Source organism: Nomia melanderi, chromosome 8 (assembly GCF_051020985.1).
Source record: "Nomia melanderi isolate GNS246 chromosome 8, iyNomMela1, whole genome shotgun sequence".
Classification (NCBI taxonomy): domain Eukaryota; kingdom Metazoa; phylum Arthropoda; class Insecta; order Hymenoptera; family Halictidae; genus Nomia; species Nomia melanderi.
In genome coordinates, this window is record NC_135006.1 from 14738172 (window position 1) to 14759071 (window position 20900).

A 20900-nucleotide genomic window follows, 5' to 3' on the forward strand; every position below is an offset into this window, starting at 1 on the left:
TCGCGCGTGCAGATCTAACGAGAACAGTTTGCGGCGGACCTACGGTAGCTGGGAGGGCAAGAATGGCTGCGATCGGGGACGACGCGCGTCCGACTTGTAGCGCGAGGTGTGTACGCGTCTATACACGAGAGCAAAGTAAAAGAGTCCACGGAACACGAACGAACAGACGAATGGATGAACGAACGAACGAACACGAGCGAACATTTACAAAGATCGGAGTCGGAGAGTGAGCGGCGAACTATCGAGCGAATCCGTTTCGATTTAAGGCTGCTCGGAACGACGTCGCCTGCCGGGGCCTCCAGCGTAATTCGCCGCGGCCAGTCCCATCAGGTGTTTCGCTGCTTGCGAGCCGCTGAAGCCGCGGCTCAGACCCAGGTCCAGGCCTCGTTTGTTGCTGAAACGCAACGGATCGACGACGAAGACGATGAGTATCCTCTGCCTGTCAGCTAGTATTTTATTTTATTCAACTTTCGTTCACTTACTTCTCGACCTCCGGATTGCGCATCATAGAATGCCCGAGTCGGGCGATTATCTCCATTAGCGCTTTAGGATCTTCCTCGTCGTACTGGCTCCAGTAACTCTGTTGCCTGCCGAAGCGAGAGGACAATTCTCATGAAAACGTCCCGGCGCGAGCCGTGTCCATTAGGTATGATTTTCCGATGTCCCACTAGCGTTGCATTCGTTTTAATTGATCGGCTGACCAATTAAAATAATTAATTGGAGGTCACCCACGCCAGCATCAGCCGGACCGCTGACGTTGCCAGGCGCGACGCTAGCGGAACGACGGGACACCGATAATAGACACGGCCCGCGTCTGGAAGCTTCGAGGAAGAAGTAGAGATAATTACCGAAAACTTCAACGGAAACGCGCTCGAACGGACTCTTTCGTTCTCCGACGCGTCCCGTTTTATCGCGCGCGCAGAGACATGCACACGCACGGAAGCGCATTCGACGCGTCAACGGTCGTTCCGCGGATCTTGGCAACGTTTTACGAGACGATCGAATCTGTAACTCCTCCCCCTTATTGGCATGCGCGATCTGGTAACGACGAGTCGTCACAATGCCACTCTTTACTTCCCTCGGATACGAGGAACCGTTCTCATTAAACGGCGGCTCGTCAAATGAAACTGGGTTAAACTTTCCGATGCGGCCAGATGCGTCTTCGCGTTCACTTGCCGCCGCGTATACCTACCGGCGCGTCCTTTTTTCCGCCGTTGCACAGTCTATCGCGTCCACTTGGCCTTATTACGTCCCCCTTCCAGCCGGTTCTAAAACTACCCGCGACTCGCGTTCCCTTTCGCGGTCTCGCGCGTCGACGCCCGCGCGCGCCACCGGTGGATCACGCTTGGACGACGTGTCAGATGGCGTGTACCACTGGTGGATCAGATTTCGGTATCCGAACTACCGCGAGTTTCGACGAGCAAATAGAAACCGTGGATGTAAATCAACCCCTACTTCATTTCTGCGCTAAGCAAAATCACTTGTCCATTCAACTGTCGTTCAACCTGTTTTCTAGTTCTCTTTCGACAGTTGTGCCCGTGAAGTTGCAGCGAAGCGAAAACGTTCGAAAGAAATTCGTAAGGGGTTCATTTACTCGTCGATAATTCCCATAGTTTCGAGAGATCCATCGACAGATGGACGTGACCGTAAGTTACAGGGCCGGCGTCGACGCGTTGAAATCATCTGCCTACTTACGTTTGTCCGTTCGACTGTTCGCGGGCGCGAATTGACAAGAAAGCGATACGCAAGTTGGGAACTGTCGATACGGGGGAGGTTGCCGGCGTGAAGCGGCGTTGCACGGGAACAACGTGTCCCGCGAACGACCCAATCAGCATGCGAACGAAGAAATCGAACGAATGGCGGGGAACTTATCGAGGCGGGCTTACGGTGCAGCGTCGCTGGAAGGTGTCAGTGACGCGATAAGTCCGATCAGCAACAGGCATACGCAGAACGACGCGATTCTTCCCTGCATACTGATGCAACTTTCCGATCTGAAAATGAAACGAAGTTATGTACCAGCGGCGATCGAAGCGGAATATCCGTCGCTCGCACGGTTTTCGCGCGCGCGCGGCGGAACCTCGGTCGTTCGAACGAATCGGGACCAAAGTGGCTTTGCATGATCAGTTCGAACGATTAACTCTTATTGGACGCTAGCTTTCTACAGATGATTCTCAGTTGGTTTCAGCAAATGAGAAATATTCAGTATCGCGAGAACAACATTTCGTTAGAAACGATTTATTACGAAGCAATATTACAGATTGAGTTTCGACATGATCTTGTCACCTCACACGTATCATACGACCGATTTGACCTTTTCGGATGATCAGTTCGAACGATTAACTCTTATTGGATGCTAGCTTTCTACAGATGATTCTCAGTTGGTTTCAGCAAATGAGAAATATTCAGTATCGCGAGAACATCACAATTTTTATGGTATCTCTAGTGAAAATGAGAAATGCTGCAACATTCCTTCGATCTTTTATTTTTCTTCTCGGTACGAAATTTGGATGCGTGGAAAATCTAATAATTTTGGGGTAGTTTCTTTGCTTCGTTGAAATATTTGATATTATAACTGGTACAATGTTGGAGCCTACGGAGTTCAAAGGGTTAACAGGTTCGTCAGAGATTATAAACTGCTGAAGAACAATTCCAGAACATTGATTTTCAATCGGGATATACAGTAACGCGAGTGGCTAGATAATACGATATGACTAAATTATTAATAATTATCAATACCATTTGCCTTTGTTATCGTAGTATATTACTATAAAACCCTCGAAATTCTAGTGTCAACGTGTTAAACCGTATGGGTAAAATTGACTCGTTCCCACGTTCTTCTTTCCCAATGATTAAAAACACATGCCCCTCTGCGAGTCACTAAGGAAACTGATTCAGTAATACTCAAACTGAATCGTAAGTCAATTGAAATCCCAGTAGCTGCATTCTCAGAATTTCTAGGTGGTACTCGCTCGAATCATTGAATCACGTTATTATTATTACAGATTTGTCTTGTCGAATGTCGCTGCATTAGGCGGTATTACTTGCAATATAGAAAAGTTTTCAAATAATCAATTAATTTAATCGAATGAATTACAGTGATTCGATTTGGTTGAGGTCACCGGTGACCCCCATGGCATCCAACGCGTTAAGATGGCGCAGACAATCAAGATTCGAGCGAAACAAGCGAGAAAGCTGCATCGAGTGAAATAATCGAGGTTCCGCGGTTCGCATTGGTTCGGTGCGAATTGGCACTCGACTTCGCCCCGTAAGAATGAGATTCCGTGGCGAGTGTAATCTCTGATACGGTGGTTGACGAGGAAAGACACGTTAAACTAGAAACAGAGGGTGACAGAGGGAACGAGGAAGAAGGGGGCGGGGAATGAACGAGAAAGATTGCACAGCCTCCCTTGTCCCGGACCGTTAAGTGTGGCGCACATTCGAGCACGCCGACTAACAAACTATTGAGACCACGGTTTAGGGAAGAGGGACACCGAATGCACAGGCTCGTGTGCGGACTTCGAGCGAGGCTGTGCGACCTGAGTCGCTGCGGTGCATTATGGTTTCATCCCCTACGAGAATCGTAACCTCTAACCCTTTGAACGGCGGGCGACGCGATCGTTCTCCGATCCACTGTCTATAAGTGGTGGCTATCGATTCGCGGAGACAAATTAAATTTACGTGTCCGTTGCACTGTTAACCCTTTGGCTCTGCTACAGAGACAATGAAACGTCCTGAATGCTAATTACAAGTCCGTTCTACTCAACGAATTATTTCAATAGCTACCAGCATTCGTTTCGAACTACTTCTAATACTTCGTTCAACTCAGCGAATCGAAATATTGAAGAAATTGAGGTCATTGAGTTTCTAAATATGTCTTATAACTTCGAACGAAGGTATTCGAGCAATCTCAGTTTCTTTATGGAAAATATACGTTATAATTCGGCTTTTACTCGAAGCTTTTCACTGCAACGAAGCAGATTGATGAAAGAAACGAATGTACATGGATTTATAGTTTTTCTCCGTCGAGACGAAGCTTCTCGAATTGAGCTGTTATTAAAGGTTGCACCGAAAATCGCTCGGATCACGAACAGTTCGTTACTTATCTTATCCTACATGCTTGGAAACGGAAATGAGACGAAAGATCGCGCTGTTCAGCATTTTTCCAGATGAAATCAGAAAAGAGCGACACGGTGTTCGAGTCGAATCGGAGGATCGCACCGTTCAGCGCGTTTCGATCGGATTTTCGGGAAGTTCCGCGGCGCCGAAGGGTGAAAGCGCACACGCGAACGGTTCGAATTCTAATCGCGGTCGGAAGAATTAACGTCGAGTTCATCGCACCCGCGAGATTACAACGGCGACTCCTTTCAGTTCCCATCGATTTCGATATTCGTTGAATCAACGTCCCATTGGACGGCAATCACAAGCCGCTTTGAGCGTGCCGATCCTCCGTAACGCGGGATAATTGGATTCGTTGCCTTCGATAATTGACGCTCGATGATACTTTCTCACGCGTACGCTTGTTTCGGGCTCGGCCGACGGTAACGTAGTCGACGCTAGTCTTTGATCGTATTCCGAGATCCTTTCGGGTTCGGGAAGATCGCGTTGAACACCGCGACTCGCTTGTTCGCCGGAATTCGATTGCCAACGGGCACTGCGCATCTCTCTCGAGACTCTTAACCCTTTGCACTCGGAAATTTCTCTCTAGGAATATTCAACATTTCTGAACGAAGGCGATATTCTTTGAAATTAACTCGAAGGGAGAACGCGAGTGTTAACCAGTTAACTGTGTTTGACGGGTATACGCGTCATCGTGAAGCTTGACACGATACGAATTCTTTATCTTTTCACATAAACATGTAATTCCTTGTTTCGCTTTGATCTTTTAAAACGGATTAAAATATACTTTACGTTCGACGAGTACACGCTCCATTTTTCGATTTTATTGCGCGCAGAACCAGAGGTTTTTCCAACGAAATTCCACAGTTAACTGGTTAAGGAGCAAAGCTATTTTATTCGAATATTCCACGTATGGAGGCGTTATACATGGTTCAACGTTAAATATATTTTATAGTTTTCATGTGTCGAATCAAGTGGTGACTGAAAGTTTTTCACTGGAAATATTCAATATTCTTCGATGAGAGACGATGTTCTTTGAAACTAATTAATAAGAAAACATATAAATTAAGAAGGAAAGTTATTTGATTCGAACATTCGATATATTGATGTGTCATACAAAGCTTAATATTATATATAAGACTTTATAATTTTGCGAATCAAATCAAGTGGTGACTGAGGGTCACCTCTCGAGTGCAAAGGGTTAACACGTATGTCACTCACTAATGATCGACACTTCTAAACGACTCGGACTCGTAACGTGCAAGATAATGTCGAATGGAAACGTTCAATAACGTAATTAAACTGATAATATAATGCAAGGTTCGCAACAGCGACTAATTAATAATTTTCCTCTGCTTAAAGAATATCTCTATGAAAAGAGTCAAAATTTCCGTGGCGCTAACGAGTTAACCCTTTCCGTAGGAACAGGTTACAATTCTAATTTCGTTCGTTCAGTAGCTGGGGGTTCATTCGCTGCACAATAATTAATAACAATTTCATAATAATTCCATAATAATTCCCTGATGAATAATAATTACAATATTATACTGTTATGAATTATAAATTACAACGTGCTAGTATAAATCCAATTATATACCGCGCAATATTAAAGTGCATCATTATACGGCGTTCCCTATATGAATTTAATTTACCCCGAGCTGCGATTTCACGAATGGAAGGACAAAGTTCGAAAGACTCGAAATGTTGTCCTACGACGGATCCAACGTTTCGCGTTTCACGTCGCGAAACTGAATAATCCGCGGTCTACTTTCATTTATTGTCTTCCTCCGTCTTCCGGAGGCCTTACAGCGTCGCTTTTTCGAAACTTCCACCGGACCGAACGCTGCGGGCGGACCGCCGCGGAAACTTACGGGACAAGCTAATACTTTTACCCGGCAGCACCTGTTCGCTTCCTGTTGGGCATGCTCCCCCGTTTGGGTCCGAGCTCTTAAACAAGTTTCGAAGCACCGAGATTCTGCAGTGTGTCCGCCGAGGCGAGCCGGTGAACGCAATCGAAAATGCGCGGTAACTAAGTTAGCAGCGACACTGTCTAGCCCGTGAAGCTTTTGTCCGCGAGCCATAATTATTCCCCTTTCTCTAATTCATTAGCGAGTAAACATGTCTAACCGGTGATCACTGGCAACGAGCGTAATTAACGCTAGAACTACGGATTCGATACGATTGACGTGCAACCCCTGTAAAAATTGTACCGAATTATTTTCGGTTTCTTCAGACATTCATTGTAGTATTCAAGCGAAACTGTTCATTTTAAAGATCATGTCAAATGCAGTGCTTTTCAGATATCGATAATCGAGACAACAATCGAAACCAGTTTTGATTTTTGCTATCTAACTGTCTAAACAGCTGCCAGAGCTTCGAACACTGATCACCGCGAATCTCCGTGCAAATTGAAATTTGTGAGCAGTTCGGACAAAGCAGAATGCAAACAATAGTTTAAGAAACATTCCGAAAGGCGTTTTATCGTGCGTTTTCCTACCGCGTGCATTCTACGCAGCGTTTCACATCCGGATTCACCGTAAGCGCATAAAGATCCACTTATCGCAGTGTTCCTAGCGGTGAATACCTCATTGTTCGAGCGCACTCGATTGCGAGTTCGCACGACCATAGAAATAACGAAATTACTGTTCCCTTTTCCATTCACGCGGCGTCCGCCGTCGCCGAAATTTTCGTCCGTCGTTTTCCATTTCTCGGCTACCGCCTTCCGTTCGCCCCGTCCCCGTTTCTCATTTCCCGCTTCCTCCACTTTGTTCCCCGGATGTTGCGACCGGCTCGCCGAGGATCGCGAAGGGAACGCGCGCGCGGCAGGAAGAATTCGCTTAGACAGGCATGAGCGCGCATCGGATTCGCAGCTGCGCCGATTCCGCGTCCGCTGCGTGTCCTCCGAGGCGGAAGTCGAGTCTTCCGAGTCTCTCGGCGGATAAATCGCGAGAAATGGGGAACAAGGACGACCGGGAACTCGATTCCCGATGAAATTCTCGAAGAACGCGGGGCGAAGTCTTACGGGATTAAACGTTCGCCGTCCTCTCGGGGCGAAGTTTCCCATGGAAACGCGTCCTCCAATGGTTTCCGAGGAGGGAACGTTGCTCAGCCGTGTGTTAGGTTCGACTGTAAATCGGAAACAGCGCGAACGCCCTCGTAGGAAATGACAGAAACGATTGCGAGCCATTTTCCGGGGAACGACGCGAATTCGAGTGTCGGGTTTACTCGGCGTTTAAAGTTCGAAGTGCGCGAGCGAGCAGCAATTTCCGCGTGCCCGATCGGGGAGATAAAACGGCGGCCCGGCGTTTACTCGGCAACGGAAACGGCTTCGCGCGAGATCCGTGGCAACGACGACTTTGCTCGCAAGTCGCGGGAACGGGGGTAAAAGAAAGAACCCGTTTCGATACGCTGGTCGACCGATGGAGGCGACGGGATGTTAAAGGTCGACGTTACAGCGTTTTCACGTGTCGCGTGCTTGGATGGGGGAACGAGGATGTTGGGAGGAAGGAAGGAAGATGGGAGGATGGAGAGGAGGGAAACTGGATGGAAAGTGGAAATGGGGCACATTGGCAGGTGGCAAGGGAAATGGCGGTGTAAGAAAGTTAGAAATATTGTACATTGTACAATTATGGACGTTGAAAGAAAGGAAAACAAGAATGTGAAAATTGAGATGAGTGCCAGAAGAAAAGCAGGAAAAATTGGAGTGAACAAAGGAAACAAGAAAAATAGGAGGAGGACAAGAAAAACAAGAGAGATCTAAGAAAGGAAAGGGGAAGAGAAACAATGACAATCTAAGAGAAACGAAGAAAAGCAAGAAAGGTGAAAGAAAAAGGAGCACGAGGGGAGAGAAAGTGGCGGAGAAGATAAGAGGAGACGAGGAGCATCGAGTCACCGAGAAAAATGAACGCTCGCGACTGGTTCTGCGTGGCGACCCTATTCGCCACGCATCCGTGCCGCAGTCGATAATTTGTTCGACTGAAAGCGATTTTGTGCCGGCCGTTCGTCTAGTCGTCGCACGCGTCGTGACGTGTGCCGCGGATTCGCGGAGCAGGCCGTGAAACCGCGATCGTTCGAACGAAATGAATCGGCGCGGTGCAGCGGCCAATGATTCTTGTCTATCGCCGCGAGGCGAGCCGAAGAATCATGACCGGAAACGCGGACACTCGCGTCTCAGGCGACGATCGACGATCGCACGGAGATCGGAGGAAGCGTCGAGCTCGGAAGTTCGAGAATTTCACGCGTTTCTCGATATCGAGGTATTACAGACTTCGAGATCGTGGTATTCTCGAGAAGGAAGCGAGTATGGCAAAGCTAGTCGAACATGTGGAACAAGGCAATCGATGTCGAAATTTCAACACGCACGCGTTAATGCCGATAATAAGTGGAAATGGTAAACCATGGACGGACGTATTAATTCTCGCTGAATAGTAATGGCGCTCGACAAATTGGCGCGGTTACTCGGAGCGTAGTTAGTTTACGAACGATTTTTCTCGGTATATCGTTTCCGTATTCGAAATCTCGTGTCGTTACGATGGACTAAAGGAAACTACGGTGAATCGATGTTTAAACGCCTGGAGAATGCGAAGAACGTTGAGACTTTCGTAACGCGAGTTCCATTCCGACAGAATGAATGAACAAGTAAATAAATGAATAAAAAACGTTGATTGCCTCGCGGTCACCGCACAACAGCACTATCAGCACCGCGTCGAGACGCCGGGACGCGCGTCAAAAATGTTCGCAGCGGCGTGCGTTCGGAAATGTTCCGCGTCGGGCGAAACCGCGTGTCGGCGCGAACGGTTAATTGTTTTGTCGTGAAACGAATGGACCGGACGTGTCCGGGATCGTTCTCGTCAAAATCGACAGAACTCTCTCTCTCTCTCTCTCTCTCTCTTGTGCAATGTTCCATTTCGTTCCGCCTTCTTCCGCCCGAGTTTATTCAAATCCGGCGGTGTTGCGCTCGGGGCGAAGCGTCCTTTATATTTTACAGTTGTTGATCGATCCCGCGAACGAACTTTCCCGGCCCCGAATCCCTCGAAAACAATGGGGGGGCAACTGGTGGCGCGAAAATCGGACAATCCGACCGCTCGACGCGTCGGTCGAGCAAGCCAGCGATTCAATGATTACCAAAGTTTTCTACGAAGTATTAACCCCTTGCCGTACAATGACGAGCGAGACTCGCGATGAAGATCAAACTAATTTAACAAGAATGTTCATTACCCACGGAAAGCAAACGACTATTTCGCTATTATCAATGTATTATCTTCAAATGAAATTTCCACCCGAAGTAAAATGGAAAATTTTGTATTTCTTACAGACTGTCGATAGTAAAATATAACACGAACTTAGTAACGAAGGTAAATACGCCGAGGGGTTAAAGTAAAGCCGAGGATGGCAACAAGGGATGGAAGTAACGAAGCACACAGAACCGACGAGGAGAGTACTGCGAAGTGCAGTACACATATAATCGAAGAGTACAGGGAATCTTAGTTTCCTAGATTCCCAGTTCTCAATGATCATCGACGGACCATTCCGACGAGTCTCAATTGCGAGCGGAGTCGAAGAAAGTGCAACGATTTCGGAGAAAATAGCATTTACGCCGTTTCTCGATCGCGATCCATCGGAATACGCTTTATTCTGAGAGGCGACGGTTCTAATTCCGATCTCGATCCTCGATTCCGTTGCTGATACTATTTTCAAGTTCCCTTGGCTCACAAATTGAACGGAGATTGAAGAAAATTCCGCGGCCGCGAGAGACAGGGAGGACGAGCTCGCCGGCGGAGAGCCGCGGAAGAAGTTCGCGACTTCGCGAAGAAAGGGTTCGATAGTTGTTGAAACAGACACGACAAACTTACCTGGACTCGCGAATCTGTTGTGAGGTGAATGATTCAACGGACTAGATTCCTCGACGAAGGAGAGTGCTGCTCTGCGAACCCAAACCCTTCGCCGTCGGTTTATATAAGCCCGCGACTTTGCGGCACTCGCTTCATCCCCATCCCCACCCCGTTGTATCTAAACATCCTCGTCCAATCGAATGGACCCGTGTTCTACCCCGTCCGAGCTTCCTACCACCAACCCCCCGTATCGTCCCGGTAACCGCCGACGAGCGTGACGCGAACTCGGGACGTACCCGTCGCTGTCGTTGCCGTCGCCCTCGCACTCGTCCTGCCAGCTTCTCTGGAGTCCGGACGTTGCCGAATCGTTATGGATAAATATACTTATTCTTTACTAAGTTTCACTGTGAATTTTATTATCTGATAGATTAGCAGATTTTTATGGATTAACTGAATTGAATTTAACCGCCGCGACGTGAATTTTTAACGTGATTGTAGCTATCAACTTCGCAGTTGTCCTGATAGCTTCTCTGGAGTCCGGACGTTGTCGAATCGTTATGGATAAAAATCCTTATTTGTTACCAATTTTCACTGTGAATTTTACTGCTGATAGATTAACAGATTTTCATGGGCTAACCAAATTAGCGCGACGCGAACTTTTAACGTGATTGTAGCTGTCGCCTTCGCAGTTGTCCTGATAGCGTCTCTGTGATCTAGACGTTGCCGAATCGTTATGGCTAAATATCCTTATTTCTCACCGAGTTTCACTGTGAATTTTATTGTCTGATAGTTTAGCAGATTTCGATGGAATAACTGAATTAAATTTAACCGCCGCGACGTGAATTTTTAACGTGATTGTAGCTATCAACTTTGCACTCGTCCTGCTAGCTTCCGTGAGGTCTAGACGCTATCGAATCCTTACGGCTAACTATCCCTATCTTTCACCAAGTTTCATTATGAATTTTATTATCGGCTAGATTAACAGATTTTTACGGATTAACCGAATCAGATTGAACCCGCGCGACGTAAACTTCTAACGCGATCGTAGCTGTCGCCTTCGCAGTTGTCCCGGCAGCTTCTCCAAACTCCAGACGTTACCGGACTACGCCCGACTATTCTTATTTTTTTACCGAGTTTCATTGTGAACTTTATTATCTCACACGATGAAAGGCTTCTGTAATATTAATCGAATCAGGCTGGACCCGCGTGACGTGGAGTCATAACGTGACCGTAGCCGTTGCCTTCGCACATGTCCTCCTAGCATCTCTAAGGTCCAGACGTTACCGAATCTTTATGGGCGACTATCTTTTTTACTGAGTTTCATTGTGAATTTTATGATCCATTGAGTTGAACAACACAGTCTCTCGGTAAATTGACAGTAAAGATAATTTATTTCAAAAGTGTCATTCATTTCTCGATCGAAAATCTATGCCCTCATTCCCTTTACCTCTCGAACCTATATGATCAAACGGCAACGATCACGAAGATCTTGAATTGACTTCACAAAATAAATACCTGTCTATCAAAATGCAACGGAATACTATAACTACAAGGTTCTAATATAATTAATATAATAATTAATTTAAATATTAATTAAATCGAATTCAAGCGACACTCTGAGAACGTAACCACAGCTGTCCTTGTACTTGTCCTGACACTTCTTTCAGTGTTCGGACGTCGCCGAATCGTTATAGCCAGCTATCTTTCTCGTTTACCGTATCCTACCGCGAGTTTTACGATCCAGCCGGATTAAAGGAGACTTTAATGTATTAATCGAAGCAGAATCCACGCGTGATTAATTCCCGCGCCGCGTTCGGCCATTTCGTTCCTGTCCTCTTTCGGCCGGCAACAATTCGAACGTTTCGTCGCGCGGATCCCATTCCGCGGCGCTCGTCGTTTCGAAGATGTTTATTCAGTCGAGATACTTTCGGAACGTGTAAAATGTAGGTACCCGCCATTAACCACTTCGCTTGGAACGATGCACGTGATTGCGATCTCAGGCTAAAGGTTCAAAAAATCTCTCTTCTCAACGTGTCTTCCGTTCCGCGCACTGTCATTCAGCCACAGCCACAGTATTCCTCTGTTATTTTACCGAGCAACGTTCCTAATTGTTGCCTAATTAAATAGACACACAGCAGTCGATTAAATTCCGAGTTAAGGAATACAACTGAACTTCGATGGGAAGTGCGTGGCAGAGTTTCCAGCGAAGAATCATCGAATTCCCGGCTAATCCGATGAGAATACGACGTTGTTGTCCAACGTAACGCAACGGAATGTTTATTTCTGTACTTTCAGATTTTCCTATGGGAACTCTGGGAAAGTATCTATTAACCCTGAACACCAGATGGTTTTGTAATCTATCAACAACTGCAATTAGTTTTTATCTCTAGCGAAAATGAGATGTTTTGTGACATTCCTTCGATGTTTTATTTTCCCTCTCAGTACGAAATTTGGATGTGCGGAAAGTCTAATGATTGTAGGGTAGTTCCTTTAAGATTCGTTAAAATATCTAATATTATTCTTGGTGCGATATTGGAGCCTACAGAGTTCAAAGGGTTAACCCTTAGCACTCCAGGTTGTTCTGTAATCTATCAGCAACTGCAACTAGTTTTTATGGTATCTCTAGCGAAAATGAGAAATTCTGTGACATTCCTTCGATCTTTTATTTTCCTTCTTAGCACGAAATTTGGATGTGCGGAAGATCACAACAAAAGTGAACTACAGAGTTCAAAGGGTTAACCTCTTGTCCTGCGGTTCCATTCGCAACAGTGCTTGACATTGCTTTATCGTTAATAATTCAGTAGAAAAGGAACAGAATTTATTGCCTATGTCTACGTTTACTCTGCAGATTGAGGATTAACCCCTTCGTCTATGATATCTTTCTCAACGCTGATCGATACGGCTACTTTGTCATTAATAAATTAGTGGAAAAGAGGAAAATTCTAAGCTTCGCCTATATTAACTTTTAAGCGTAACAGTTGATTACAGAGGAATAATATTTACTTTGAATTCGAATGAACTGAGTAATATATATATATATATTATATATATATATATATATATATGTAATTGTAGTCAATTTTATAATTGTTCTCAGTTCATTCGAATTCAAAGTAAATATTATTCCTATATTTAATTATATATATATATTTGTTGAATCATGTTGAAAACCACCACGACTCTCGCTCGTTGTAGAACAAGGGGTTGACAATATTTCATTCGTACAAAAACTAAGCAAACAACCTTCTCATTTCTCGAATTCGATTGAAAATCGTCGCGGGACCGACTCGAACGAATTAACCCTTTGCACTCGAAGGTTTTCCACTTGAACTATTCTATATTTCCTAATTAGATGCAGACAAGATTCTATAAAATGAGTTTAACAAGAAATAATACGTAAATTAGTTAAGCTACTTTCTCTCAATACTTCACGTATCGATGCAGTGTACAAAGGTCAATGGTAAACACCAAAGTCTCTAATTTTGTACAAAATCATCCGGCGACTGGTAGTCGCCTCTCGAGTGCGAAGGGTTAAGATTTCGATCGACCGAGTTCGCGCGAATCAATTTTTCTGGTGGCTTCTCGCGGAAGCGTCCGCTGTAGTTGAAACAATCGCGAAAGAAGGTTACAGGAACGGGCGGATTTGACCTATCCGGTAGTTCCAGTGTTAAAGGGAAGGGTTCGGGAAGCGTGGGTACACAAAAGCGGCATTTAAAGGAAACAGAAACTGGTCGGTCGTTAGTCACGTTTGATTCATCGATAATTTTATCGTAGACGCGCGTAGTTGTGATTGAACGAAGCCGGAGTCCATTAAGCGTACAAGCGTAGCACGGTGTTTGCGTCCTCGTGGCAACGACTCGACAAGTTTTCCTTTCCTGAGGCACTCGCGCGCCGCTATCCGACTATTCCTGGTATTCGGACACGGCCGAGCGAAATGGAACATATCTTCGCGTGGTTGTCGTTGTAATCGGTATTCACCGAGTTCGAATACGCGGCGACAATTGGACCCAATCAGCCTACTCGGGGAACGTTCTCAAAAGGGGAAACGTAAACGGTAACTATCGATTCGCTCGAGGCTTTCACGGCCAGGAATACTCCGACGGTGTAGACTGCTGCTCTCTAAACGAATTCAGATTCTTAACAGCGTTATCGATAATGCGAAGACTACGATGGCAAATGGCTGTCTGTAACCGATACTCCGAAAACCATTGGAAACGGATGGTTCGAAATCACTTGCGTCGGACTCCTTTCATAGTTGTCGAGAGTATATAGATATGTTTCTGAGAAATTGATATAAATCGATTTATTCCGTAGAGTATAAGTAGATCGTGATCTCGATATGTGCAGCCTTATTTCTGTAGAATACGGCTTGACTACTCGGTAGTTGCAGTGTTGGCTGGGTCGTCTTACTTTCTTCTTTCACAATCTCTGAAAAGGATGATTCTTTGAGAAACGATTGAAGAAGCTAATACAGTGATGCCTAAAGTAAAATACAAGTTAACTGAAGCTTTAATAAAGACAAACTTATAGTTCATACAAGGAAATTTTAAGTCGGTTCAACTGCTCGATTCCAGTGTTAACACTAGGTCGTCTTACTTTCTTCCTTCACAATCTCTGAAAAGGATAATTCATTGAGAAACGATTAAACAAGCTAATGAAGTGACACCTAAATTATAATACAAGTCAACTGAAGCTTTAATAAAGACAAACTTATAGTTCCTACAAGGAAATTTTAAGAAGTCGGTTCAACTGTCGTGTAGTTCCAGTGTTAACGTCTGCGATACATCAGCGAGGGGTGTAGCATTGTGGTCGAAACGTGACGGATGCGGACCCCAGAGCACAGTGCTTTTTCCAAGGTGGTTTGCGGGTGGTTGTTCCGTCCACCCTCGCATTTTTCCGATTCGTTTCCATTTTTCGACCATCTCGTACGCAGGAAAGACCGTCGTAATGCCGTTTAACGTGGCGCCCACGGGTTCCCCCGTCACGAAGCTGCGTCTAGCATAGTCGGCATGCAAATCACCTAATAGCCCATTTTAATAATGGTGGTCTCGTGAAACAAATAGCCGTCCCGGGCATAACGCGTTACAAACGACGGGATAAACTGGTGGTTGTGGCGACGCGACTCGACTAGTCTAAGCGATCTAAGCGGTTCCGGCGGTCCTAGAATCAATGCGCCCCAACGAATTCGAAAAAAACACACCGCGTATGGTGTAACTACTCCCATAAGAACTAATATACGCTGCTAGGCTGAGGAATTCGACTGATCGATGGGTTTTCAGTTTGTGCCACCGAATTTTCTGTTGCTTTTGTCTTGGTTCTTGATATTCCCGATTACTAATGTCGCTTGTCGTCGATACGGTTATAAGTAACCAATTAAAACTATAGAACTGTAAACTAAAAAGACTAGAATTTGATAAAACACAACGCTGCTGGTAGATTACTTGATGAGAAAGCTAAGAAATTCGATTGATCAATCAGTTTTCAGTTTCTACCATTGATTGTTTTGTTGCTTTCATGTCTTGATTCTTGATATTCCCGATTACTAATGTCGCTTGTCGTCGATACGGTTATAAGTAACTAATTAAAACTATAGAACTGTAAACTAGAAACTCTTGCCTCTGTGCTAGACATCTGGCAGGTTGCTGCGAAAGTTTAGATCTATCATTTCTAGCAGTCATTCAGCTGTTTAACCATCACATGTTTAAGGTTAGGAAACGATAGAATAGAAAATGCGTTGATGTTCAAGGAGAATGTTCCGAAAAGCGATGAAACATTTAGTTCAAACTTACGTACGACCTTGCTCATATCTACCGAAACTGTTTTATGTATCCGATCATTCTGACGTATCGACAACGATTCGTCAGAACGCAGTTCGCGTCCGTAGTAGCAGCGGTCTAAGCGATTCGAGTGACTTAGGGGATGGTAGGGGTGCATGGGATCTCGACAGGATTGTACCATCGCGAAACTAGGGGAGAGACCGCACGTTTCGCGTAAAGATGGAGCAGTGAAGCAAGAAGACGGGGAAAGATGGGGGACAAGAAAGCAGCGAAAAGGAGTGGCGGGAAGGACGGGAATAAGGGAAAAAAGAACACGAAATGGGTGTTGTCTGTTCGGCCGGCGGCTGAACTTTTAATCGTTTCCGCCTTTCTAAATCGATTGAGACGGCGGTGTGCGAGCAGTCCCATCGCTGTTAATCTTGTGAATTCGGTCGATTTATCGGTTCTCAATTTCTTGGCTTCGCGGCTGAAGCAACAGGGACACGGGCTGGTCGAGAACGTCGCGAGATGATGCAAAAAGATGCGAATGAGGGTGGAATCTCAGTTAACCCCTTGCACTCGGAAGTTTTACACTAGAAATAATTTAATATTTTCTAATGAGATGAGACGATATTTGGTGAAACTGACTCGAAGCGAAATCGCATGTACATTGAAGAACGAAGCTAGTTTATTTCAATATTTTTCAAATTGATGCGTTATACAAGGTACAATATTAAATATCGAATTTTATTTTATGTTATATAAAGTTATGTTATCTTTCCATCTAGCTATCTACGTAGCTATTTAGTCACTTAGCTATCTAGATATTTAGCTGTTTAGTTATCTAGCTATCCAGTTACTTAGCTATCTAGATATTTAGCTATCTAGCTATCTAGCTATCTAGTTATTTAGCTATCTAGATATTTAGCTGTTTAGCTATCTAGGTATCTAGTTATTTGGTTATCTAGGTATCTAGGTACCTAGCTATCTAGTTATTTAGCTGTTTAGGTATCTAGCTATCTAGTTATTTGGTTATCTAGGTATCTAGGTATCTAGGTACCTAGGTATCTAGGTATCTAAGTATCTAGGTATCTAGCTATCCAGCTATCCAGCTATCCAGCTATCCAGCTATCCAGCTATCTAACTATCTATCTATCTAGCTATCTAGCTATCTAGCTATCTTGATATCTTGGTATCTAGGTATCTCTGTATCTAGCTATCTAGCTTACTCGGAAACCTTCCGATTTTCAGCAGACGTAACGGCGGCAATAAACTCAAGGTAAAAGAGTTTCCCATAGAACCTCTGGCGCATCGGATATCTTCATTTTTCGTTCGATGCTGTTTCGATTCTTCCATTTTCTCTCATTAACGCACACAGGGACGCGTGTGCACGTACACACTCCGCATCTGTGCGCGCCGCGTGCGTTATATCCACGACACGGACCAGAAACGTCGGAGAAAAATGATACCGTTAGCCGCTATAACGAAATACCACCGTCGGTTTTATGGAATATTTGTCGAGTCGTAAACTGGAAATCAATCTGTCGCGGGCGGTGCAGTCGCCGATACGTTTAGCCGTTCGGAAGGGTATATTCCCGATCGTGTAGGGGTCGGTCGAGAGTTCGTTAATTCGTTTTCGAAGGGACGCGCGTTTCAATGATACCGATCCCAAGGATTTCGGTTTATCAACGATTCCCTGGCGGGAGCAGTTTAAGCGGGCTGCTCGCGGAATCAGTTAAACTCGCGGAAGCTCCGTTGAACTCTCGACGCGGCGTGCTCCCCCGAGAAACGGGGAGGACCGACGATATTCCGAATATCGATCTCCAAAGGGGCGGAAACTGATCGGTTAGGAATTAACGAGGTAACGGCTCGATTAATCAAAACTTAGCTGAACCGTGCTCTCGCGGATCTCGGGTTTCTTTTTCCGCGTGCCGCTCGATAACGCGTCTTTCCGTCTTGTAATTAGAATTTATCGTTTTCCTACGCGATCGAGTGTGGACGATCTTGCGCGGTCGAACGGAAGGGAAATCGCGTAGGTGCCGCGTATCTCGTAACTAACGTAAAAGTACATGCCGCCTCGCGTCGCGTCGCCTCGCGTCGCGTCGGGCCAACGTGAATCGACTTAACGTTCATCCTCGCGAAACGATTATCAACATTGCGCCCTGCCGTTGCCGTCGTTATTTACCATTGTTGATAGCGACGCCGATACCGATGTCGATATTGCATTCGCGTGCAAGCGCACATTTCCCAGGCGCTCTCGCGTCCCAGGGAAGAAAGAACCGGCGACCCGTTGGCGAATAAAACGGGAAACATGGAAATAATAAATTTACCGGCTTCCAATGAATTTTTACAACGACCGATCCGGCTCCTTCGGCTCGCCAATGAGATTTCGTGCACGCGCGTCACGCGGATGTTGTTCCGAGGGAACTTTCGACACGTAAATTCTCCCGTTTAAGCTGTATTTATCGGACGTTCATTTCGTGGTTTTTCGATAATCAAGTCGTCGGAAACGTCGACCCTCCTGTAATCCGTTTAGCAGCTCGAAGAACCCCGGGACAAAGAAATAAAAATAAAAATGGGGCACGGTGCTTGATGGCTCGATGGAAAAGATGGCTCCGTCGCGCCGCAGGGAAAGCAATGCGTGGGTGGCGCGAGTAGTGAGACATCTGCTTAACCGACTAGCGGTATGGACACGGGAATGCACCATTGATGGGAAACAGAAATCATCGACGAGAGATAGTATAGACATTCTATGGGAGTTCTTAATGGATAGTTTGAAGTACCGATCGTGTAAAGAGTGGTTTTGATGTGACCTTTGCTGCTAACCCCTTGCGGACGAATGTCGACATTTTGAGGGAAACTTTTGTATTTGGAATACTATGCAAATGATTTGATCCTTACGTTTAACTCCATAGAATTTGATTTCTAATCTTGGACGAAAACTGTTTGTACACGAAGGGAACGTATGAAACTGAATTATACGAATGCTTAAACAATTGAAAAAAAGGAAACTATACTTCTTGATATTCAAGTAATTAAATCATTCGTTTGAAACTTAGTGTTCCATATGTCCTCAATTTACGATTTCGTTTTGAGTTAAACGAATTTTACAAATGTCGTCTTCGTCTAGCTGGAAAATGTTATTCCTAATACTTCCCAGTGCAAAGGGTTAATTTTCTATAGTTAATTTCGTAATCGTTATCAACCCTTTGCACTCCAAGAGTTTTCTACCAAAAATACCCACCACTTTCTGATGAAATATAGTTAACATTTCTTGAAACTGTTTTTATTTCAATATTTCACACATCAATGCATCACACGAAACTTAACATTAAATATTATACTGCATAATTTTTCTGTGCCAAATCGAAAGGTGACTGAGAGGAGTCTACGGAGGTCAAAGGGTTAAAAAGATCGAAAAGTCAGTTCAGAATATATACAACCAAACTTGGAGAATAATTTTAAATTAAACATTCGATCTTTTAACACCCTCGGTAGAGATAATGTTAATTTACTCGTTTATATTCCGTCGGTAAGGTTGCAAATGACAGAATGCGTCACGTATCGACGCAGCATTGAAGTTCTTCCTTACCATTGAATAAATCCGTAAGTAACAAAGAAATTCGCAACATCGACGAAGCCGCTATTTTATCACATTTGAAAATCTCTCGATCTCTTAAATTTCTCACACCTACATACATATAACTCAATCGCGTTGCAATTTATTTTTCGGCCATTTCCGGTCCACCATCGAACGGACTCGCCGATGAACCTGAAAGAAAGGAGAGTCATTTAATGGGATGTGCGTACCTAGCAGGATCTCGACGATTCGAACTTATTGTTCCCGAGACACGAAACCGCCGAGAAATAAGCGACGCGTGGTTTTATAAATGTTGCGGGTCGAGCATTTAACGGCACAAAAGCAACACGAATAACAGGCCTCGTATCCTCGAAGAATACTCGCGCACAGTCGTACCCGCCGTTTAAAGTTCGCGTGAACACCAGCTGGAAGGGAAGCAAGATGAAATGGTAGAACCGATGTACGGTTACTCGCGCAGGTGTACTACCGTCGGCCGCACCTGTCCGATCTTTCGTACAAACCAATAAAATGGGCTTTCCATCCGGTTTCTTGTACTCGGAACCCGAAGAAATTAGTCTTATTTAAAACGCTCGCCGATTCGCATCCACGCTTTACCCGCTCGATCGGAAAAGGTGCAAGCGACAAATAGGACGTACGAATAGGAACAGGTGCGACACGGGGAACCGATCGTTTCCGTTTTTGTCGCGTAACCGAAGATCGAAATGAGGTTTCGTCGTTCTGTTAGCGATACTTGTTTACTTTCTCAAATCTTCCTGTTTGTTTATCCACATATCCACGTATCGTGCTAAGTACCTAGGTATTTAGCTGTTTCAACTAATTATCTAGCTAAGTATCTTGCCACCTAACTACCTAGCTATTTACCGATCTCATCCCCCCTAGCGTCTACCTGTCCGCCTAAACACCTATTTGCATAGCTAACCATTTACTCGTAAATCCATTGGTCAATTTTTTTGCGTACCTGTCCATCGGTCTACCTGTCTACCTGCCCGCCAATACGCTTATTGTTAGCCTACCTTTCCGAATCGTCGGAGACCGTTCCGCGTACCTGGCTGTCCACCCGCCATCGGCTTTACGCGGTAATCCGTGGGACTGGTCGGAGATTCGGCAAGCCGGACACGAGAAAATTGTCAAACGATCGATCGGAGTCGCTTAAGCTATACTTGTTGTTGTGATAGCCATTGGATGTGTCTATACCGAAAAATCAGCGGTCAGGCCTTTTGTGATGGACAAACAGGAAGAACGCTTAGCGTGGCCGGCGCGAAACAGCCGGATACGTAAAATCATTGTCCCTTGACTTCTGTACCGTGACGGAGCACGTTTCGCAGCGGCGACTGCGAAAATTGTTTCGGAATCATCTCCCGATGTTCCTCTGGGTATCCAGGAGGAACGGAGTCGAAAAGGCGCCGAGGGCTCGCGATTGCACGGTCGTTTATTTGGACGCCGTTCGTCGATAGTCTCGAATGTACGTTCAATCGTTCGAGGACGAACGTTGTTGCACTGGCGACGTTGAGATTGAAGTTTCTAGCTTCAATGTGGAACGGAAAGATGCGCGAAAGTAATTGCGTTGTTCGGACGATGGAAGCTTGACCCTTTGCA

At 45.3% G+C, this 20900-nt stretch overlaps 1 protein-coding gene across 1 annotated transcript; it reads right to left on the minus strand.

The window, feature by feature from the left end:
- Window positions 1-244: 244 nt before the first annotated feature.
- On the minus strand, window positions 245-10060 carry Dh31 (diuretic hormone class 2). Its single transcript, XM_031969554.2, has 4 exons — window positions 9969-10060; window positions 1887-1991; window positions 483-587; window positions 245-394 (listed from the first exon to the last, which is right to left on the minus strand). The coding sequence occupies exons 2-4, from the start codon at window positions 1970-1972 to the stop codon at window positions 262-264; spliced, it is 324 nt and encodes a 107-aa protein (XP_031825414.1). The 5' UTR covers window positions 1973-1991; window positions 9969-10060; the 3' UTR covers window positions 245-261.
- Between the last annotated feature and the right edge of the window lie 10840 nt (window positions 10061-20900).